This window comes from Paroedura picta, chromosome 7 (assembly GCF_049243985.1).
Source record: "Paroedura picta isolate Pp20150507F chromosome 7, Ppicta_v3.0, whole genome shotgun sequence".
NCBI classification, from domain to species: domain Eukaryota; kingdom Metazoa; phylum Chordata; class Lepidosauria; order Squamata; family Gekkonidae; genus Paroedura; species Paroedura picta.
In genome coordinates this window covers 30,074,303-30,097,539 of record NC_135375.1, presented here as the reverse complement: position 1 = coordinate 30,097,539, position 23,237 = coordinate 30,074,303, and the positions used below count along the sequence as shown (strand labels likewise).

The following is a 23,237-nucleotide window of genomic DNA, read 5'->3' as shown; positions in this document are numbered from 1 at the left end:
GATATAGGCCACTGTCAAAAATATTAAATAATAGCATTTGTTTCTCAGTCCACTTTCAGAGAGTTCTGTTGTAACCTCACTGGGTGAATTTGTTTTGATTTTTATAGGAACACTTCGTTCCAATAGAATGCACCCAACGGGACATTTTACAATGCATGACCTTTTGAGTATTCTTCCTTTCATGGATGCCCTTCTAGTAGTCAGAATTACAGGCAAACAACTGTTGGAAGCTCTGGAAAATGGAGTTTGTAGATACCCAGCTCTTGATGGAAGGTATGCCTTATCATTTTTTTTTCTTTTGTGAAAGGCTCTGAAACTGGATTTTTAATTTTGTGGTAGTCTTGCTTATTGCATACAGCTTAACAAAATACGAGTCCAACCTTTAAGACCTACAAAGAGTGAATGCATACAGCTTGGTTACAGTGTTGTTACTACATAATTTCATATTCCTGTAAGTAAGGAACAACATTTGTATGATATCAGTGACAAAATGTAAAGCTAGGTAGAAGATCTACAGCAGAAAGATGAGAAGTACTACACTTTGGAGGTCAAATAAATAGGACCTTTGTGGTACTTTAAAGTTTGTGTTAAAAATTGTAGCATAATCTTTATGGATTTGGACACGTTTTAGCATACTTTTTTGTCGTGGATGCATCTGACAGAGTGGATTGTAGTCTATGAAAGCTTGAACTAAAATTAAAAACTTGCTAGTCTTTAAAGTGCCATGGGACTCCTGCTTATGTTTCCTACAACAGATCAGTTTGATCATTAGGATGCCTTGGAGTTCTTCATGCATTACATGTGATGTCCAGACTACAAAGATCAGTTCCCCTGGAGGAACTACCAGTTTTGGAGAGCAGACAGAATGGTGTTACATCCTGGCTGAGCTTCCTCCCCTCCCCTCTCCAAACTCTGTTGTCTCAGGCATCACTCCCAGGAATTTTGTGAACTGGATTCGGCAGTCCTACTTCCCAGAATCCTCTGTCCTTTTGAATCCAGTCATTTAGAAAAGACTGTACTATCATCAATATATCTAATTCTCAGAGTGGCTCCATTTATGGAGCCTTGAATGCAGACACTGAAGTCAGACTAGTCAGATTATCTTACAAACATCAGAAAATTATCTTTTTTGCAGGGCAGGGGGAGAAAATGTTTGTAGAAAAAATGGGGGTTAACCCTTCAAAAGAATAGAAACAGTGCCTTTAGTTTCAAGAAATGAAAGCTGCATCTGGGAATTGTTGGGGTTGCTTGACAACCACACCAATATTGCCAGCTTTCAAGCCTTGGCTTCTGCCAGTAAAAAGTACAGGGAGAGAGCAAGGCCTTTTCCAGGCCTATTTTGGCTTCCCAGTCTGCCCCAGCTCCACTCCCTGCTACATCAGAGGGAAGACTCACTGAGGTCAGGCCCAGCACCAAGCACCAGGTGACTTTATACCATATGATTTGTGCAACACACCCAGACCCAGAGGCAACCACCTATCATCTTGCTATGCAACAAAGCCACTGAACAACTTGCCTGGGTTATTTGCAGATTGTTCAACTCACCCAGGTCCAGCAGGAGCTACTTAATGCCATGCAATTCACCTGCACCCAGCAACAGCCTCAACACAACTTGTGTGACTTGGCTAGGGCTGGCGGTGATCACTGCACACCTCACTTGCTCCCATATTATTTTTGCAACTATATCCTAGGGAGAAAGAAGCTGCTGCAAGGAGAAAGAAAGCTGAGAACCAGAGCAATGTAATGGTTAGCATGCTGTTGTTGTGTAGTGCAATGGTGAGGTTGTTGCCATGAAGATAAAATGAAGGAGAGGAAATGATACAAGCTGCTTTAGATCCCCATTGCTGAGAAAGGTGGGGTATAAATGAAACAAAGCTGAAAATGAGGGGGGGGGTAGATAAAAAGTGGATTGGTTGGTGAATGGGAAGGAGAGAAGAAAACAAGGAAAGGAGAAAGGATATAGGGGTTGTCAGGAGAAGGCAAGGAGGATACAGAAGACAATGAAGTGCGCCTTGTAAGTCCTTTTGGGTTCCCCACTTGGTTGTTCATTACTATTCATTTTAGACAGGACTGTAAGTGTTCAGAAGGAAGATGCAAGTGTTTCTAATTAATAAAGTTGGATATATTTGAGAAGAAGCAATATTTTAATAGAATTGAATTCGGAATGACAGATGATGGAACAGAAGATGAGCTAACAGTGGCTGTTCCAATGACTATGCATAGATCATTGGCACAGGGTCATCCAACAATCATTCAAAAACGATGTTTTGTTTCCAGAATGTTTATTTTGCCCATGTAATGTCTGACTCTAGTTAGCGCTCATGCACTGTGGAATTTTAACTATTGTTTATTACTCCACAAGTACTGCTACTGGAAGGATTAATCAGAAAAACAAATTTCATTACATTCATGCAGTGACACTTCTTAGGAATTAGTTTTGTGGAATGATAATAATCAATGAGGCAAAGAAACATACAACTGTGTTATTCTACCTTGTCCTAAAAACGGATTTCATATCATGATGGGCGTAACATTCAGAGCAGAAATATGGAACTTGTCTATTGTATAGGTTTGCTGTTGTAAGAGAAACACACAATGGCTGTTTCCATATAGGGGCTATTTGTCCCGGCCCCAGCACTGTTCGGTGGCGTGTTATTTAATGCTTCTGGTATTCATCATGGTACAATAGTGCATCTTTTGTGGTTATCCCAACTTTTCTCAGATTTTTCTCAAACTTGCTTTTCTGCGGGGTTTTGTGGAAGATCATGGCAAAGCTTTAATGGTTATCATGTAAGCAGGAAACTTCAGTCTTCCTTGTTAGGGCCATATGGCAGCCATTTTCTCTGCTGCTGTTCCTCTGCCACATTCCGATTTCCTTTTCTTATCACTGACATTGAATGTTGCTGTATCATTAACAGTTGAGTGAATGCACCTACATCCTGCATGTACATGCATATATCTGTTTCTAAGAAAGAGCCAACATGCACCAACATGGCTACAGGTCTGTCTCCAACCCATGCAATTATAACAAAATGAAACTGACTCCCTGCTGTGTGAAATTTCTGTTCCCCTTCCTGCCGTCCTTAAAATGCAGCTTTTCCCAATGCTATACCCAATGATACTACAACTGGCCATAAGGTTCTTATGGGACACTCAAATTCTGGCAAATCCAGCTGGCCAGATAGTAGGAAGAACTGGTCTGCATCATCTCTAGATTGGATCCCATCTGATACTAGGTGAGGGAACACCCTGTCCAGCACTTTACAATTTATTTATTTAGATATTTGTATCCTGTTTTTCTCCTAGCTTAAAAATTATTTCCCCGTCTTCCATTTTATTTTTACTACAATAAACTGTGATGTGAACTTCTGTATCATTTCCCCCCCCTTCCCCGCCCCCACCCCACCCAATTCTGTTTTGCTAATGTCCAGGTTTCCTCAAGTAGCAGGAATAGAATTTGGATTTGACCCAAATGCAAAACCAGGACATCGGATTTTAAGAGACTCCGTAAAAGTTCAAGGACAGCATCTAAAGATGAAACACATCTATCAACTTGCTATTAAGGAATACTTGGCTAATGTGAGCTCTGAGTTTCATACAGTATGAAAAGTATTCTTTTGACAAAATTATTTCTTATGAGTGCTGGGTGGAATTTTGGGAGGAAACGGCAAGCTGATTGCCACAGACCACAGACACAGTAGAATCAAACAAGGGACATAATAAAGAAAAACAAGTGGAATAGCTATAATAAAGCTAAAGAACTTACAGAAATTGAAACTCAAAGAAATGGAAACATTTGTATCTTTAAAGTGTGTTTAATTGTGGATGATTGTAAGGTCTTTGGCTTTTCAGGGAAAAGATGGTTATGTGATGTTTCAAAATTGTCCGAGGATGTTTGGTCCAGAAACTGCGCAGATGCTGTTCACAGTGGTCATGAATCATTTTGAATCCATAAAAGTGGTTAGAGGAATGAAGCAGTGCTTCTCTGGCCATCGAATGAGTTTAATTACCAAATCAAAATCGGCATCATTAATAGGTAAATGTATCGTACTTTTTCTTTTTTTTTTGCTTGAGGAGGTTGCAGTGTTCCAATGATAAACTCTGGACATTTTCCAAAATATGTCATTTTACAGACTTTCTAAAATCACTTTTTAACTGGGAGCATGATGGATAACACGGTGTTTTCATAATTCTTTTTCCAACTGGCCTATCTTATCCATTTGTTGGGAGAATAAAATAGGAAAGGGGAGGGAAGAACCATGTACTCTGTGTTGTGGTCTCTGGAAGGAGATAGGATAAGAATTTATTTTCTGAATAACAGATGGAAAAACAAAAGGAGGTGATGATATATGGCCAAGAGTTAAGGTCAGAAGGCCAATTCCAGTGGTCCATGTATTTGGCAGTACAGTTAGACAATTTTAAATTTTGGACTGTGGTTTTATGAGGGCATTTATATGGTCATGTGTGATTAAAATGGCTGCATGGGTGACCCTTGCGGATCCACTAGCTGGGACCCTGGACTTCAAAACCTAACTTTGATGGCACCATAAGCCACTTTAGCTATTTTTGTAGAAATTTTTAATCATTTTGCCTTGTCTGTACATTTTCTGCTTTATAAAAGTGCCTTTTAAAGACATATTCATTAATAGTGCAATCCTAACCCAAGTTACACCCTCCTAAAACAATTCACTTTAATAGACTTTAAGGATTGTATCAATCAATTTTTCAATCAATTTTTTATTTACGGTCATAGACCAGCCAGTAAAAAACATAAAATTACAAATATAACATCAATTATAAATGGGTAAAAACTAAGAAATAAGAACAGTTGTATATGGATCCAATATAAAAGCACTAGGGAACAGGGTTGGTCCAGCTCTGCCTTATTTTTATAGCTACCCAAGCAAATCTAGCAATAATTTTTGTTAGATCTTTATTTGTGTCTGAAAGTAGTAGCTTAAGTAGCTTAAGGATTGTAACTCTGCTTTGGATGGCGTGGTAAGTTAGCCATTATTGGAACTTAGGACAAGTAACAATTATTTTCTGATATGTAGCTTGCCAGTTCCAAATACTTACCCCATTACAAGAATTCACAAATCAGCAGGTCAGTTTTTGCAGTTGCTTGCAAAACTGCATGAACAGCACTTTGTCAGTAAATAGACATGCACAGATGCCACGATATGGCTTTTTGAAAGCAAGCATGCTATAGTGGTTTAGAGCAGCAGCCTCTAATCTGGAGACCTGGGTTTGATTCCCCACTCCTCCATATGCAGCCAGCTGGGTGACCTTGGGCAAGTCACAGTTCCCTCAGAGCTCTCTCAGCCTCACCTACCTCACAGGGTGTCTATTGTAGGGAAAGGAAGGGTAGCTGATTATAAGCCGCTTTGAGACTACTTTGTGTAGTAAAAAGCGGGGTACAAAAATAGCTGTTCTTTTGTGTACCTAATTTTTTGTCTCTAATATAGCAATGGCTCTGCAAGCCTGCTTAACTTTAACACTCATTGAGTATTAATATTATTCAGAAAGACTTTCCCTCCAAATAAATGTTGTAGTGTAGCCATATGTCTTTCCTCAGTTAATCCAATTTAAAAAATGTTTTGGATTGTGAAGATAAGCAGAGTTTAAATAATTCTCTTTGGGTTAAATGATGTGAGTCCAAAATAAGATCGAACGTTCTCCAGTGCTCTTTAAAACTTCATTTAACTAAAAGCTTCAGACAAAACTGTAGAATTAGCCCAAATTGCCTGTTTGTAATGATGTCAAACTAATTTATATCTCACAATCCTGAAATGATCTGCAAATTAAAAAAGGCAGATATTATCTAACGGAAAGACAAGAATCTCAAAGGCCAAGAGCTCCATTTTCATTCCAAAACAAACAATTTGCTGGTGCAGTTCTTTCCCTCTCTCTCTTTTAAAAACTGTTTTGTTCTGAAAAAGTTTGCTGAAAGTCTCCTGAAGCAAAGAAGATAGCTGAAGAAAGGCTAAGATAGTGAAACTGAGAGAGAACACCTGACAGGTGGATATCTGGGAAGGCAAGTCAGGGCTAATCATAGAATCATAGAATCATAGAATTGGAAGGGGCCATACAGGCTATCTAGTCCAACCCACTGCTCAATGCAGGATCAGCCCAAAGCGTCCTAAAGCATCCAAGAAAAGTGTGTATCCAACCTTTCCTTGAAGACTGCCAGTGAGGGGAAGCCCACCACCTCCTTAGGCAGCCTATTCCACTGCTGAACTACTCTGACGGTGAAATTTTTTTTCCTGATATCTAGCCTATATCGTTGTACTTGTAGTTTAAACCCATTACTGTGTGTCCTTTCCTCTGCAGCCAATGGGAATGGCATCATGGGCAGGACAGAGATAGGCTGCAAGGAGACAAGATGCAGACAGGCTGGTTGAAGGCCATTAGTCTAAAGTGGGAGAATGAGTTACTTTTCCTTGGTACTGAGACTCCCAGATGGAGCAAGTTATCAGGCCTGAGACTATTGCATTGCCTTGCATATATTTCTTGATTTCCCAGGCTGGGGGTGAGGAAACATATTGATCTCAGCCAAGGAATGGGTGGGAAGGAGGGTGCTCAAATGTGACAAAATTCTGCATTGTTCGTTTTTACCATGTGACAATGATTGATGGTTATAGCAGGAAGTTTCTACTTCCCATCCTTTGGCTACAGTGTGGTAACGAATATCCATGGCAAACAGGTGGGAGCAGGCCAAATGCTACCTCGTGCAGTTATGGGAAGACTTAGGGCACCCAGCTCTGGATCAAAAACTAGGTGCCAGCGCAGCTCCCATGCAGTAAAGATCTAGGAGAAGCATAGGCTTTTATGCATCTATAACCTTTGCTAGAATTGCTTGTAGTTTCTCTAGCACTGGATTGTTTGAAAAACAGAGAGCCAGGGCCAGATTTGTAGAGCTCACAGAGGGAATCTTGTGGCACTGACACAAAACAGAGGACTCTTTAAAGAATATATTAAATCAGCTCAGCTAAGAATGTATACACCCTACACCCACCCCATCTTCCAAGTTCTGGGTAAAAATCTGCAGAGCTGGTATTTCTATGGATTGTTGCTGCTTGAAGCCTCAGGGGAGGGTGGTATATAAATGCAAAAATAAATAAATAAATACATAAGATAGCAGTCACTGAAGAAATTGATTAGGAAGTTATGCTTCAGATCTACATTGCTATCTCCATGTTCTGTATTTAGAATCTTTCCAGCCTTGCTTATATCCATTCCTCTACAACTTAGTAATGCCTGTGGTGTTGTTAATTGGGCTTGTATCACTTTAGTGCATTTAAATGAAAATGGTAGATCATCAACATGTACAGGCTAGTTAGAACAGAAATAAAAAATGAACATAATTTTTATCTCTGTGCTGGCTCTACGTTGATAGTTTTAGTGAGCCAACTCTTAGCACCTGCCGCAAGCCAGACTTCCTGCTAATGGCAGATAATAAAGAGAAAAATAAATAAATAAAATAAATCTAGAAAGTTGTTAGACTAAGAATCAGCATTCTTTATATTTCACCATGTATCATGATAGACAATTTTCATCTAGAGAGCAGATTTCTGACAGTCACATACCTCCTGATTTGCAAACTCTCTTTTGCAAATTAGCAGGTGTAATTTTGCTTTGAGACTCTTGGCCAATCAGAACTTTCCATACAGTTTTCAAGACAATTCAATGCAGAGCACACTACAAAATTGATTTAATGTTCAAAATTAATGTCTGATTATTTCCATAACCAAAGATTAGCCTTCTTATCATTCTGCTTTCTGATATTTCTTTTAACCTTATTTGACAGGTGTTTCCTGGATTGTGTCACATTTACACTAAAAGGAATCGTCCCTTACTCAGTTTTTGGTGCAAGAGCTTCCTGATAAAGGAGGCAGGCTAGCCCACAAACTCCAGTGAATATAGAGTTCTTGGAATTTAAACCATTCTAGTCTTTCTAAACTAGGATGGTTTTTGCTTTGCTGATTTGTAGGTCATGACAGATGTAATCTTAATTATGACATTGCAGCTATGAAGGAGCTGGAGGAGAAGGTTACAAGCCATGTACAAATAGCTAACTTAAAAGCCACTGGTGCAAGGCAGGAGAGAATTTATTTTAATTAAGGAATAAATAAAAATATTGAACAAATGTTCAGATATGCATTTCTGCTCTTTTGTGAGCTAAAATATTTTCAGTGCTCTGCACTAACTGGTTGTTATTTTATTTCAAGGCTTTGAAACACAAACCGAGGAACAAGAAGTTATCATTGCAGTGCCTGGTACAGAAGGAAGAATATATCACATTTCACAAGACATGAAGGAACACTTGCGACAGATTCGAATGGCGAGGCAAGAAGGTTTGCATACCTTTCCTCAACTTCACTACAGCGATTCTGAGAATTCCGATTCAGATGAATCAAGCAAGTCATCTTCTGCACAGTAGGATGCCTCAGTAGAGGTTAACTATCTGACACTGTGACATTATTCAGATCTGTGTTAGAATCTTTTTGATTCTTATTTCTCTTTTGTTCAATGAGTTCTCTTGATCTAAGTCTTTACTCATTTGAGACAAGAGAAAAGTTTCACATATACATCAAGGGTTTGCATTGGCAAATAGAATGCAACTTTTGGTTGTGTGCGTTTGTGAATAATCGGAGAAAAATGCTAAGTTTTTGTGCTTTTTAAATTGAACTATCTCTTCAAAAAGGCATATTTTCACATTTTATACTTAGCTATTTTTGAATTAAAATGCTTACAGTCAAAATATTACTAATGTGAAAGTGTTTCTCGAAATATTATTTAAGAAAGAGATTGATGTCCCTGTTCAATGCTGCAAACCACCGTCTGTACTAATGAACCACATAAAACTACAGCTATAAGATAAGCATATAAGTTCCAATTTTAAAAATACCTAACTTTTTAAAAAATTTCATGCTGGATGGCATTTATTATGAGCCATGCTCCTAAATAGGTAGGAAGCGATGGAAATGATCCTTATCACTCTGGGAAACAGAACAGGCAGCCACAAAGTTTTGACTAAAACACTGAACAGCTTTTATAATGTTAAATCATATCCAAGTGTTCATCTGGAAGCTTACAGCTTTCATTTTGTAATGGTGGTTTAATAAGGTTTGCCAAAATAATTGCTAAGTTTTTGAGCTAATATGCCAATCAATAAGTTATACTTTGAAAGTATAAAAGCTTTCTAAAGACACTCAGCATAAGAGGGTAAAGCAGGATTTTATGAATCCTGAACAAACTGTAGGATAGAAATTCAGAGAGACATGTTAGTAGGATTTTTTTTTTTGTTTAGCCACATGAACAATAACTGGCTACTGAACCCCCACCATTGCTATGATTATAGTCTGTCACAATGTTTTTACCACTGAGAAACCCCTGAAACAGTCCTCAGGGTTCAAGAAAGCTCAGAAGTGGCGTGATCATTTAGAATATGATTGGGAAGCATAGCTCTCTACATGCCCATGTGGCACCCCTCCCCTTCCTACTCCCTACAGGTCCATCATGGCCATTTTGGGAGGGGGGGTCAACATATATGGTCATTTCACCTGATACATTATAACAAATTTAAGAAATATATAAAATATAGATTAACTCCCACCCATTCTGGTAACCCTTCCAGGGCTGTCAAGAAGCATCAGGGTTTCATGAAGCTCTGGTTGAGAAAGCCTGGTTTACTACTTTGATGAATCTGTAGCCTTTATAATCCGTAATTTATAATCTGATAATGGGGTTTTAGTGAAAACTGTCAAAACTCAGAAGGAATATTTGCTTCATGGTACCCTACCATTGCAAGCAAGATTCATTTGTTACCAGAAATGCACACACATGTCCAAGACATGTGTATATTTAGCAGTGCGGAATTGCTTTGCGAGAGGTTTGGTAACATGGCGATTGGATTGTTTGCCAATGTTTATGAGGTGATTACACCCTTTAGAACTTAAGGCAGACAACAGATAGTTATAGTAAAATAATAACAATATTTATTGAAAGGAAAATAACAAAAAGAAATAGGCAAAAATATATCTAGCACTAACATTCAAGCAGATAGGAAAATAAAGGGGGAAAAGGGTTGTAAGTAATATATTTACCAGTTTTGGAGAAGGTAGAAGCAGAGAGGGCAACATGAGCAGTGCGTAGGGTGATCTGAATGGATCTGAATCAGATGCACAATTTGGCTTGGGAAAGCCAGTGTTTAAATAAGTTTTTAAGAGAGGGGGTACGCGCTGGGAACTAGGTAAGCACAGGATGGAATTTTCTATAGGAAAAAATTAGGTGATAATTGTGTTTTTCATCTGAAGTCTTCCAGCAGAAAAGAAGAATAGCCAATACACACAGCTATCATTTATGCTATTCTTTCAGCTATAGATGAGCCTTCTTACCTTAGATCTAGTACTTTAACAAGCGCAGAGGAGGCCTTGCATTGAGACTGTAAAATCTGATTGCTGGCTGCTGAATAGGAAAGTTTCTTAGAATGCACTTTTCACTTCTCAAGTACTCAGTGATGTAATTCCAGGCATTCCGTTTTTATCCAACTCTGTCCTTAGCTCTACAAAGTTTGAGACCCATGGCACCAGGTGCTTCACACAATGCAACTACCCACCTGAATCGGTCCTTAACTCTTGTTATTGCTTCCCTGCCCCTGACCTTCACAGGTTAACAATATGTCTGTCCAGCTGTCTGCTAGAGGACCATTTTACTTCATTCCTCAGTCCAGGGGTAGTCAAACTGCGGCCCTCCAGATGTCCATGGACTACAATTTCCACGAGCCCCTGCCAGCATTTGCTGGCAGGGGCTCATGGGAATTGTAATCATGGGAATTGTAATCCATGGCCATCTGGAGGGCCGCAGTTTGACTACCCTTGCCTCTGTCTTATCAAGTCCTATCTGAGTTTGATCCTTTACTCTGTCTTTCAGGGAACTGCATCTTTTTCTTTTCCTGCCCTTCGAGGCTCAGACTGAAAATTATGTCATATTACACTCTTGAACCCAAATCTGTCCTAGAAACAGAAAAAAAGAGGGAAGGTGGCCCTCCCATTATTAATAACTAAAGAGGTGAGCAGGAGAGGATTGCTTGCCTCTTTCCAAGGCCTCTCACCAACCAATTTACTTCTGGCTGAGTTCATTTCCAACATCCAAAGTTCAGCAGAGGGAAAATTGGACCGCATGCCTCTTTTGCTATTAAAATGGAGGCCTTTGACAACTTTTTTCTTGACTGAAGTTGATCTGTATTTGAACACTGTTCTGCTGCCATTTGGCACCAGCAACCTCGTTACACTGAAACTCTACTATCAGCCTTAGTTTAATCCACCAGATTATATTGCAAACTGGTTTTTCTTTCTTCTTTGACCACGTGTTTTCAGGATGGGGACTTTGAAGTATATATGTTTCCTCATGGTTTAAGGCAGTTTATAAATAATAATTACTGTGGTTCTGAGCTTTTTAATTCAAATTCAAATTTCAAAAAACCTCTAATGGCATATAAAAACATTGTCAAAATAGGGATAATTCATAATTAAGGTAAAGGTAAAGGTATCCCCTGTGCAAGCACCGAGTCATGTCTGAGCCTTGGGGTGACGCCCTCTAGCGTTTTCATGGCAGACTCAATACGGGGTGGTTTGCCAGTGCCTTCCCCAGTCATTACCGTTTACCCCCCAGCAAGCTGGGTACTCATTTTACCGACCTCGGAAGGATGGAAGGTTGAGTCAACCTTGAGCCGGCTGCTGGGATTGAACTCCCAACCTCATGGGCAAAGCTTTCAGGCGGCTGCCTTACCACTCTGCGCCACAAGAGGCTCATTAATTCATAATTAATTGATAGTAATTACATAGCCTGAAATAAAACAAATACATGAAATAAAATAAGCAGCAATCAACAATACATTCCTCCAAAATGCCCAACAATCAGCAATTTCCACCAACTGTAGATGCCCCTGGTCTAAAACTATTTCTTGCCTAGCCAATTGTCCTTTTGTATCACAGTGGCCAAGAATTCAGCCACCAGTTCCATTATTTTGGGGGACCTAGCAGCTAGCAAATGTCTAATGATTCTGTTCATAGGGCCAGAATAAATCATAATTAGAAATATTACAATTTTAAACAAGAAAACTAACTCCCTTTTTCATCAAGAGAGATCTGCAATTATATTCCATGAAAAGTCTTGACAAATAAAATGGTTTTGCAGTGCCTCCTTAGAATTCCTAAAGGTGGTGGTCCCTTTACCTCCCCAAGAAGCCTGTGTGGGGGACCAAATGTTGATCTGTCCCAGAAGGGAAAAACAGCCAGTCACCTAGGAGTGCGAGAGAGAGCAGTGAGAGCTCTGGTCCTAGAATCATAGAATCATAGAGTTGGAAGGGGCCATACAGGCCATCTAGTCCAACCCCCTGCTCTATGCAGGATCAGCCCTAAGCATCCTAAAGCATCCAAGAAAAGTGTGTATCCAACCTTTGCTTGAGGACTGCCAGTGAGGGGGAGTTCACCACCTCCTTAGGCAGCCTATTCCACTGCTGAACTACTCTGACTGTGAAAAATTTTTTCTTGATATCTAGCCTATATCATTGTCCTGCTCAGGAAAAGAGCAGCCAGAGTGAATGGTAGAGCTACTTGGTGATGTGGCAGGGTGGTTTGGCTCTACTTTTGACAGACCAGAGTACCCAATTGTAAGACCTGCCCCTGGCAATGCACAGACCTTGTGCCAGTTAGTTCGACTCTTGAGAGAGGGAGGCTGGTGTGAGGGTAGAATCCTGTGTGTTTGTTAGGATCTAGCCTAGTGGCTAATTGGTAAACGCCTATTGGCGCTCAGAAGTCCTAAAGATAATTTAAAGTACTCTCTAAGTCAATGTGGGTCAGTCAGGTTTCTCTTTTTGTCTACCTGAAGTCTTGTGCTGCTGATTTGTTCTTGGAAACCAATCTTTAAATAAATAAAGATTTTTTTTGTGGTGAATATAGAATTCCTGCCTCAGAGACCTTGAAATCCTCCTTGTGCATCACAAAACTTACCTCTCAGTTATGTCACAGCGGCAATCCCAAGACCTATACACTCGCTGCCATTAGCACACCTGGTAACTGAGGGGAAGCTTTGTAATTTAAAATAAACCTGGTTCCCTCAGAATCCTAGGCGGCTGCGTGGGTCCCCTTAGTTGATAGAAATGGCTTGTCACTGACTGTTTCGTAGAAGATGAGTGACAGTGCAGAAGACAGAGGCTCTGCTGAATGCCATGTGGGCTGCCTTCAATGGGAGAACTGCTGGTACACAGCAGCCTGAGTAGGCACACAGGGATATATGGAAGGAGACATTCCTTTAGGCTAGGAAAATGAGAAAGCCACACATGCATTAGTCAATGCTGTCAATGTAGGGTACTGTTAGAGTGACTTTCTGTTGGTTATCTTTGTGACAGTGGGAATTTGCCAGGAAAGAAAGTTTATTCTCCAGAGGTGGCCAAGTGATAGCTAATTATATCTTGCATGCAGAGGCAGCGCACACGCTCTCCTGTCCAATTTGCCATTTGTCCAGCCCCATTTACTTTTTGAGTGCTGATTGGTATATGAAAATAGTTTTTCAGCTTCTTCAGCCCCCAGGGTCCAATTTAGAATTCAGTTCCTAAAGAAAATACATTTGAATTTAACAATAAACTGAATCAATCCTCGATCAGAGGCTTCAAAGTATGACATTTAAGTTGAGCTGTAATCTGCAGGGGGAAAATACTGATTTCTGATGTCACTGTTTAAAATATGACCCATACCTCTTGGATCAGACAATGTCTTTCATACTTTATTAATCATTTGCATCAACCAGATTACTTTTTATTGGCAAGTGTTATTTCCATTTACTTCCCACTCTAAAGCATGATACAGTCTCCACTGGGGGGAGAAAAGGAGCAGTGGCATAAGAGTTCCACATGTAATTTCAATCAGTGAAAATTGCACTGTGCATATGTGTGATGTAAGAGCCTCTTGTGGTGCAGAGTGGTAAGGCAGCCATCTGAAAGCTCTGCCCATGAGGCTGGGAGTTCAATCCCAGCAGCCGGCTCAATGTTGACTCAGCCTTCCATCCTTCCGAGGTCGGTAAAATGAGTACCCAGCTTGCTGGGGGGGGGGGTAAACGGGAATTACTGGGGAAGGCACTGGCAAACCACCCCGTATTGAGTCTGCCATGTGTGTGATGGGTAAAGCTGCTGCTTCACATTACCACTTTTATGGACTTCACACTAGTTTGGTTACTTTCACACAAACGGAAGTACAAAGGTCAGAAAAAAGTTTTGCTTTAACATCCTGCAAGACTGGTAATCACAACACAACCATCACAAAGAGTAAAAACTTCCTTGAAAAAAATCAGCTGAGGGAAGCCTGTATTCAGATTGCTTGTAACAGCATAAAATATGAATCTTCAAAAATATAAATGGCACCTCAGATTTTATTCTTATTTGGGTAGTTTCATAGTTAACAGCATTCAGAAAGCAACTACAGATCAGAACTCTGGGGATAGGCAGAAATCCTTTTTAACATAAATTCGGGACTTCCTCTCCATCCCCCTATGCCATCTCCTGACACAACCAAGGGTCAAACTAACAAAAATGTATTAGTTGTTGCCAGTTGGATGTTCATGTCTCCAGGACATCGTTTTCATAACCTTCCTATGTAAGAATCCACAGAACTCTGACATAATCTGAGAAGAAGAAGAGTTGTTTCTTATATGCCGCTTTTTTTTTACCTGAAGGAATCTCAAACCCGCTTACAATCACCTTCCCTTTCCTATCCCCACAGCAGACACCCTGTGAGGTAGGTGAGGCTGAGAGAGCCCTGATATTACTGCTGTCAGAACAGTTTTATCAATGCTGCGGCGAGCTCAAGGTCACGCAGGTGGCTGAATATGTAGGAGTGGGGAATCAAACCTGGCTTGTCAGATTAGAAGTCAACACTCCTAACCACTGCACCAAACTGAGAACTAAGCTTACACTTAAGAAGCTAGATAAAGATGGTCAGAGAGTATTTTGAAAACCTTAAGCACCAAATTATAATAGAATGTCATAATGGATGTATTATAAAATGAAATCAGAATGTACATGGCATTGAAATGTTGCAAACAAAAGCTTATAAAACTGGCAAAATTTATACATTCTCTCAAACCAAAAGCAAATGAGAATTCAAGGCATTTTTGTTGTACCAATGAGGCAAAGTAGCTCAATTAAAACAAAAGATACCCACTTTCACTTAAAGCTTCCAGGGGATTAAAAACAAGTGAGTCAGGATTGGCTTTCAAGCTTGTCCTTTAGCCAATTAGACAGAATGTGGAAGACTGACAATTGCAAAAAGCATTCAAAACAGATTTTGAAACTCAACATAAATGTTAGCAAGAATGAACTCATTGACTGAGGACCACTTCACACATCCTTAGGGTAAGAAAAGGAGAAACTCCTCTTCAAATATTATGCAATGGTAAAGGAGTTAGTCCAGCATGTAAGGGGTGGGGGATGTTTCCGTTACTGGGGAGATGTACTGTTCCCATAAGTCTTTGTGAATGGGGTCTTTTTTCCAGTTTCCCAAATTCATACTAGGATAGCCTGAGCATAATAATAAAAACATTCCTTCCACTGTCTTTCACTCCTAGGAGGTACTGACTTAGGTTTACACTGGGTTTAAAGGAATGCATCCACTCAGCTCAATAACCCACAGAAATGATAGTAAGACCCATTATGCACAGGGGTTTTAGCGCACATTCGGGATGGAATGGCAGTGACTAAAATCACCGATAACGCACGGTGCCGGCTGCAACCGGCTGCAGCTTTGGTGCATGCCGCTGAAAAAGCCGCGTTAGCGAAACGCGGAAGAAAGCGCAGCTTCCGGGTGACCGGGGCGCAACCAGAAGCGGCGCCGGGATCGCCGCATGCATAATCGGTTACTGGGGGTTTTGCTGCCGTTGTGCCCCGTCTCGTGCATAACCGGTGTGCTTCGCGTCTTCCCCCTCCGCGTTTTTCATGTGACCCGAAATCGCCGTTTCGGCAGCCATGCATAATGGGCCTAAGGGGCGTATTCACGAGGCATCAAAGCTCCTTGCACAGGTTTGAAAGAAGTACTGTGGAGTTTGAATAGATTGAAATCAAAGATAAATTTAATGAGGGGAATATTAAGCAATGTCAACTTTTAGCACTAGAATGCCCACATTAAAAACTATACAAACTGTGCAGCCTTATCTCTCAAGAAAACAAGGGAAGAGATCAAAAAGGTAGAGCAGGAGGGAGAAACAGTTGGTAGATAACTGTCTGTGCAGGTTCCACAACAAAAGTTGAGTCCAATAGCACCTTTAAGGCCAACAAAGATTTATTCAAGGTGTGAAATTTTGTGTTCATGCACTCTTCCTCAGACATGTACTCAAAAGCTCATGCCTTGAATAAATCTTTGTTGGTCTTAAAGGTGCGATTGGACTCAATTTTTGTTGTGCTACTTCAGACCAACACGGCTACGCACTTGAATCTGTGCAGGTTCCAGACCGTTTTAAATCTCAGAGCAGTGGTGCCAAATGTCTGAACAGTTAGCAATCCAGAAAATAATTACAGTAAAAAGGTAGCAGGGGCCAAGACTTGCTGTTGTTACCCAGTAGAAAGGCAGAGAAAATGTTGGGGTATCCAAAATGTTATTACTCACAAAACTGGGATAATCCCAGGCAGGTCAAACTAAATTTGTAGTCAGAGTCTGGGTTTAATTATAGTTCAAGAATTTTGAGTTAGAAACAAAAGACTGTTTACTCTCCTGGCTTGGGAACTGGGGAGAGGATCAAGGACATTCCTCAGCTGGGTCAAGATGAAGAGGAATGATTCTAAATTTCAAATCAACATTATATCTATAATGGAACTACAATTTATCACAAAAAATGAAAAAAAAATCTGTTTCTGAATGCTTTTACACTGAAACGATTTGCCAGAGAAATTTCCTGTCCTTCATTATGCCTTGTTATCCTTTCCTGATTGGTGCATTAGTGTTCTCTGCAAACAATAATTCACAGATAATGACATAAAATCCAGATCGCTATGAAAATTAACAATAAAAAATCTATTTATACTAAATAAATTGTTGCTGTGGTGGTGAGAGGTGCTGTTAAAATGCAGCCAACTTATGGCAACCCCATAGGGCTTTCAAGGCAAAGGTGTTTGTCATTGCTTGCCTCTCTGAAGCACCTGGACTACTTTGGGGGGTCTCTCATCCAAATACTAACCAAAGCCGTCCCTTGTGAGCTTCCAAGGCTGTGAGTGTGTATTAAATGTCATCAAGCTGCTTCTGACTTTATGCGACCCTATGAATTAATGTACTTCAAAATGTCGTCTCATTAACAGCCTTGCTCAGAGCTTGCAAACTGAGGGCTCAGTTTGGGCTAGCCTATTCCAAGTAAAACATAAGGTTTCCAGTCCACTGGAGAGACCAAAGTAGCTTGTTTACAAAATAAATGGCCCTGATCTCTCTGCTTTTCCACTGTTTTGTGACTAGTTCTGCTGCTTCACACTTTTTATTCAAATGGATAAATATATGTTGTGTCATTTGCACAATGCAGATGATACTTTATATCCTTCACTACTGTCAAGGACATGCCATTAGTTTTTTAATATATCCCAGATTTTATATGAGAATAGATTACTATAAAGTATTGTTCCCAAAAAGTCAATCTTATCTCCCTGCAATTCCTCTCCATTGGTAATATATCTCTATCATAAACTTTATTATTTACTAGTGCAGATATACCCTGGGGCAGATATACCCTAGTGCAGATTCTGTAAAAGAGATTTTGAATTGTATCTATATAGAATATTTTTATTCTTCTCCAGAATCTTGCCTGAAGTGACTAACAGTGCAAATGTAAACAATAAATACAGTCGACGATAAAATTAATCTAAAAGATTTAAAATAATTTTTTAAAATTTCCGACAGCAAATATTCCCAAAGTAAACTGATCAGCACAAAATACTCACAAGACAGAGCAAAATATGGAACATCAGAGTTGGGTAGCATCATTCAGTTAGCAAGAGAATACAAAGCATTCCTTCATAAATGTAACAATTGTGATACAAGCAAATATGTTTGAGTTGTTTTGAATGGAAATTAGAGTCCCTATACTGGCTCTGCAATAAATGTCAACTCTTAATCTACCACTGGGATTAATCCTGTCCCTATCCTACTGCTCCACTGTGCAAAGTTTATTGATGTGGAAGCATCTACTGGTGTGCCCCCTGAAACTGATGTGACCATGGACCCCAGGAAGCACGGCAGTAGATGGAGACAAACCACCATTGCTTCTCACTTGCCTTGAAAGCCCTGTGCAGGGATCACCATAAATTGCCTGTGACTTTACAGAAGTTTACAAACACAAAATGGATGCAGCAGTAGTGCAGTTAATAAAATTTGATTACTTGGAATGAATGGTGTTTATCCATTCTAAAAAAACTGATCTGCTCAAGAAATTTATTTATAAAGACATCTATTTAAACCACTATCCCATTATTTAGCATTTTATTTAAACCACTATCCCATTATTTAGCATTTTTAAAAATTCTCAAGACATGAGTAGATTAGACAAATTTGGAGCAAATAAAACAACTATATCAATACCTTTAACCTGTAATTTGAGCTGCCAACTCTCTAGTAGTACCTTCCAAAATCACACCTACCAAGGACAAAATTAGCTGGTGGGTATTTTTTAAATTTATGTGAAGTGTATCTTTGAGGACTAACCTAGCATATATTTGTGTTCAGCTATAGACCAATATGGCTACCCATCTGAATCTATATTTTATTTAATACTTGAAAGCTCTGCAATCCACCTCTCTTGTAACAGGGGCACATTGACAAAGGATAGAAGAATGGATATCTTTCTCTCTTGATTGTATATGGATGAGATACTGCCAAGAAGACTTGAAAGTCCACTATGCACATGCTGAAAAATAAGCTGACAACTATTAAGTCTCTCTCAGAGCAATCTTAGTAAGAACATTTTGTTGGGAATAAAACTCATTGAACAAGCCAGAACAAGATTCTGAGTAGGCCTGTACAGGATTGCTTTGTCTGTCAACCTGACATACCAGGTCCCTTCAATAGGTTTGTTCCTACCTCACCTTCCATCAAGCCCTATCCAATGTGCTGATCTATCCCCACTGCTGGCCCTGTTTGCCATATATATATGTATGCATATTTTTGAGGCTTGCATAGTCATGAAGCTGTATTGCTGTTTCACTATTATTAGGACAGCATTGTAGGCAGATATGTTACAGCCACATTAGAATTAAAATTCTTCAAGTCCTTTCAGTGTTTCATGCAATACATGCAAACAAATATCAGTAAAATTCCATTGCTATAAGGACATTTTGATCACTTACACCCAGGTAGGGAATTGAAGGGTAAACATGAAATTGAATGTAAAAATATTTCAATTTAATTGGTCCAACAAAAACAAAATGATTGAAATAGATGATAAACACATTTAAGCATTTACTGTAAATTCCATAGGAAGAAATATATCTCAGAATTAACCTGCTTACAAAATAAACAGTCACAGAAGACTTGTTCAGTTAGTTCTAAGGATAACAGCATCTTCAGAGTGGAACAAAATGGAGTCTAAGCATTTTAGTAATGTTTTAGTTTGAAGGAGTTGTTAAGTAAAATATTTCAGTATGGATACTCCAGCCTTTTTAGGGTTTTCTAAGATCTAATTTAACCATCTCAATAACATATTCAATAATAAAAATCTGAATCAAAATCCATCCATTCCATTAACAAACAAATTTGTTACAACTATAATAATTACAGACCTGGCCCTATAGATTGCTGTACAAGCAAAACAGTAAAAATGATTTATTGAAGCCAAGATTCCAGTCTATCCAGGAAGCTTGGTCAGGGCAGAAAAAAATAATTCATGAACTATGAATGGACAAAAGCATGTGAGCCTGCATAGTGGTGGATCTTTGATATCTAACCCACATGTGGGTTGAAGGTGTGCTACATTACCTGGCCTATAATCATTGGTGTCCTGCAGATGGAGTTTAAAATACAGTTTAGCCCTATCCTGTCCTGCTGGGAGTATGAGTCCAAACCCACTGAATTTTAGACTACTAGGCTGTCCAGGTTGTCCATTCAAATGTAAAAAGCAATGCTTTAACATCTATATTGCTATCTACTTGGTGAGCTGCAGATGAGAAGACTAGATGGTCCAATACCCCTCCCTGAATGGGCATGCCTGGCTGTGTGATGTCCTTACATAGTTTCCATCTATTCTGTTTATGCATCCTGTTATCAGCCCATTAGATCATGGAGCAATTTCAATCAGACACTGCCTGAACTGTGATGAATCCCTATTGATAGGCATCTCACTATGCTGCATTCAGAGCTTGAAACTGCAAGGGGACTACTGGGTGAACATTGTCTCGGTAGTTCTTCCCACTCCGGCATCATATCAACAACTTCTGTTACCCATGAGAGCCTCCTCACTGCCTTGGCAACTCAGATGAGGTCCACTTGCTGGCTGATACCAGTGGCTGGGGTCCTTCCCTGATAGTAGTTGTGGCAACCAAAACTGCTGTGTCTCCTTGCTTGGTTTCCAGTACCCAACAAATTCCTTTTCATAGCAGTTAATACTGATATGATGGAAAGTGTATTTTGGCTACTCTGGTTCCCATGGGTTGTAGGATTCTACAGATGGATATTTGTGGAATGAAATATCATTACAAGCACACAGTGGTGATTATAATACATTTAAATTATAAAATTTTGTTTGTTGGAATAATGACATTTAAAATAGTAGGACAAGTAAATGCAATTTCTTGATATATTTTCTCCATAGCATTTCCCATTTTTTAAAAAAAAGTTCCCATCTGCAAGCACAATTCAGCTGAAAATGTATTTCTTAATCCTTTTAATGGCGAGCCAGGTACAGCTGAATAATGATTTTACAATAGAGGCAAAGAAAAAATAAATGAAAAAAATTGATTTGAAGTCAACAAAAAATGTTGAGGACCATTCCAATTAAGCATGGTTACCCTTGGTGCAGGGGCAGAAGTTTCTGCAATCAGGCACACCAGATCTACTCCCTTAAAAATGGCGCAGGTCGACACTTGGGAAACTATATATACCTAGCACCTGACTCACTAATATGAATTTAATTAAAATAGTTGGAATGAGGATAATTAGGAAGCCTAATAACGATCTACCCATGCTACAAGATTTTGAATTGGTATATATTGTGGTGGTATGCGTTGGAAGGAGCTCAGTCACATATGGTCCACGATATTTTCAGATGATCCTTGAATGTGTCAGTATTTCTAAGGGTAATTCAGCTATGCATGTAGATTATTTGATTCATCAGTATTTCTTGACTCATCTGACTGTGAATAGATTCCACTGAACAACTTTGTAGCTGAGGAAATGCAAGGAATACAGGCTGGGTACCTGCCCTGTGATGGCTCATTCACACATGCAATTCGTCACAATTTTTCATACATTTATGAATCTGAGCTAATTGGACTTAACTGGCAAGTAGCTTTACTGTTAGGTGCTGGCAAAGAACCCATCAATGGGCAGATTCACACATGCAAAACCATCACTTAATACCTAATGTCACTTGATTGCACACATATGTGAATTGCCCTAAAATAAAAGCATTGTGCTTGAGGTGATATGAGCTGTGTATGGCTTTTGATCCATAATGGCTGATTCATGCATTTGAGGGCGAAACCATTAATTGATAGACTATGTATGAGTAACTCTTGCTTTAGGCACAGTTTACCAATAACTAAAAGAAAGGGTGTGTCAGCAAACCATGTGCCACCTTAAACAACCATCATAAAAAAGTAATCTGACAATTCTTTTCTACATACAAGAGATTCTTCATAATACAGTTTGAACAAAGTTCAAATACTCAGCCTATCTACAACAGAAAAGTCCAGTGATTTTAGAAAGGACACTGAGTTATGCTTGCTATATAGTCCAATCAATTTTACACATCAAACTGAGTCTCATAAATTATTTCTGTCTGGGTACATTTGTTCTCTTGCAAGACAAGTGAGATTTAAAAAAAAAGAAAAGAAATGCAAGACCTTAAAACGGAAAGAAAAAATAGCAGAGAAAACAAAAGACAATGAAGCCGATGACCCAGTTGATAGAATAAATGTAGATTATCACCATGTCCATGTCAAACCGCCATCCCCGGCTATCATCTTCAAAGTCCATATAATCCATCCTGTGTGCAGCATGAGGGAAATGCCTTCGCGTAAAGGAATCCGTGCTCCTCTGAAAGCCTGAAGAAGCAATTTCACAGTATAGTCACAATTCTGTTCAAAATTTAGCAATATCCTTATCATTGTTTTAGCTACATTTAAAAAAAAGGAAGAGGATAGCTGTATGGTAATGCATGTGGTAAGATGGTGTGCAAGTAGTAAGTTACATAATACAGAATCACAGAATCATAGAGTTGGAAGGGGCCATACAGGCCATCTAGTCCTAACCCCTGCTCTACGCAGGATCAGCCCTAAGCATCCTAAAGCATCCAAGAAAAGTGTGTATCCAACCTTTGCGTGAAGACTGCCAGTGAGGGGGAGCTCACCACCTCCTTAGGCAGCCTATTCCAATACGAGTTCCATAAGCCTGTATTAAAGACATTCCACAGTTTATGTACTGACATGTGTGAGGATTACAAATTGGGTCACAGCACCAACATTTGAGAACCACAAAGTCATGTTCCTTCTGATGGGAATTGCATGTGCAAAGTCTCAGAAAGCACAAATGAACTATGGATTCAATGAAGCTACCAGCCTGTGTAGGTAGATGGGGGCAGGGGGTTGTCAAGCCAGAAGAGAGAGGAGTGAAAACACAGGAGAGGAATGAAAACCCAGTCCCCAGTCTCTTCTACAGGGGTCCTAGTTTCCCCTCTCTGCTTTATTTCACATAGGACAGAATTAATCTTGTGTCACTCTCAGCTCACCTCTTTCTCAGGCTTGGAAACTGTGACTCAGAAGCAGTTTATCCTAGTAGCACATGTAGCATGTGCTATAGACCCCAAGGTTCCAGGGACCCCGCAGTGCATACTGGTTAGGGGGTCTTCATAGTTATGTGGCTTGTGAACCACTAGAATGAAAAAAGGGTGATACATGTGCTCTGTTCGTAACTAAGCATGTTCATTGCACACTTAGCATGTGTGAGGATCACGAGCCACAAAAATGTCAAGATTCCCTGGCCTTGGATATTGGGCCA

At 39.6% G+C, this 23,237-nt stretch overlaps 2 protein-coding genes across 5 annotated transcripts in view; one reads left to right on the top strand and one right to left on the bottom strand.

Annotated features, from left to right (window-relative positions):
* LOC143842283 (snake venom 5'-nucleotidase-like) overlaps positions 1-23,237 on the top strand; it is a 40,597-nt gene that overhangs the window by 7,293 nt on the left and 10,067 nt on the right. Inside the window, exons 5-8 of one of the 2 annotated variants that reach the window (XM_077347222.1) lie at positions 108-273; positions 3,432-3,579; positions 3,853-4,036; positions 8,229-8,354. In XM_077347222.1, the coding sequence (XP_077203337.1) occupies positions 108-273; positions 3,432-3,579; positions 3,853-4,036; positions 8,229-8,354 (624 nt within the window). Of the gene's footprint in view, positions 1-107; positions 274-3,431; positions 3,580-3,852; positions 4,037-8,228; positions 8,819-23,237 lie in introns of those variants that run through there. The other variant, XM_077347221.1, reaches the window with a different exon arrangement.
* The window catches only part of RNF180 (ring finger protein 180), a 65,838-nt gene continuing 59,011 nt past the window's right edge, over positions 16,411-23,237 (bottom strand). For all 3 annotated transcript variants that reach the window (XM_077347225.1, XM_077347224.1, XM_077347226.1), the window contains exon 7: positions 16,411-22,285. In XM_077347225.1, the coding sequence (XP_077203340.1) occupies positions 22,086-22,285 (200 nt within the window). In that variant the 3' untranslated portion in view covers positions 16,411-22,085. The remainder of the gene's footprint in view (positions 22,286-23,237) is intronic.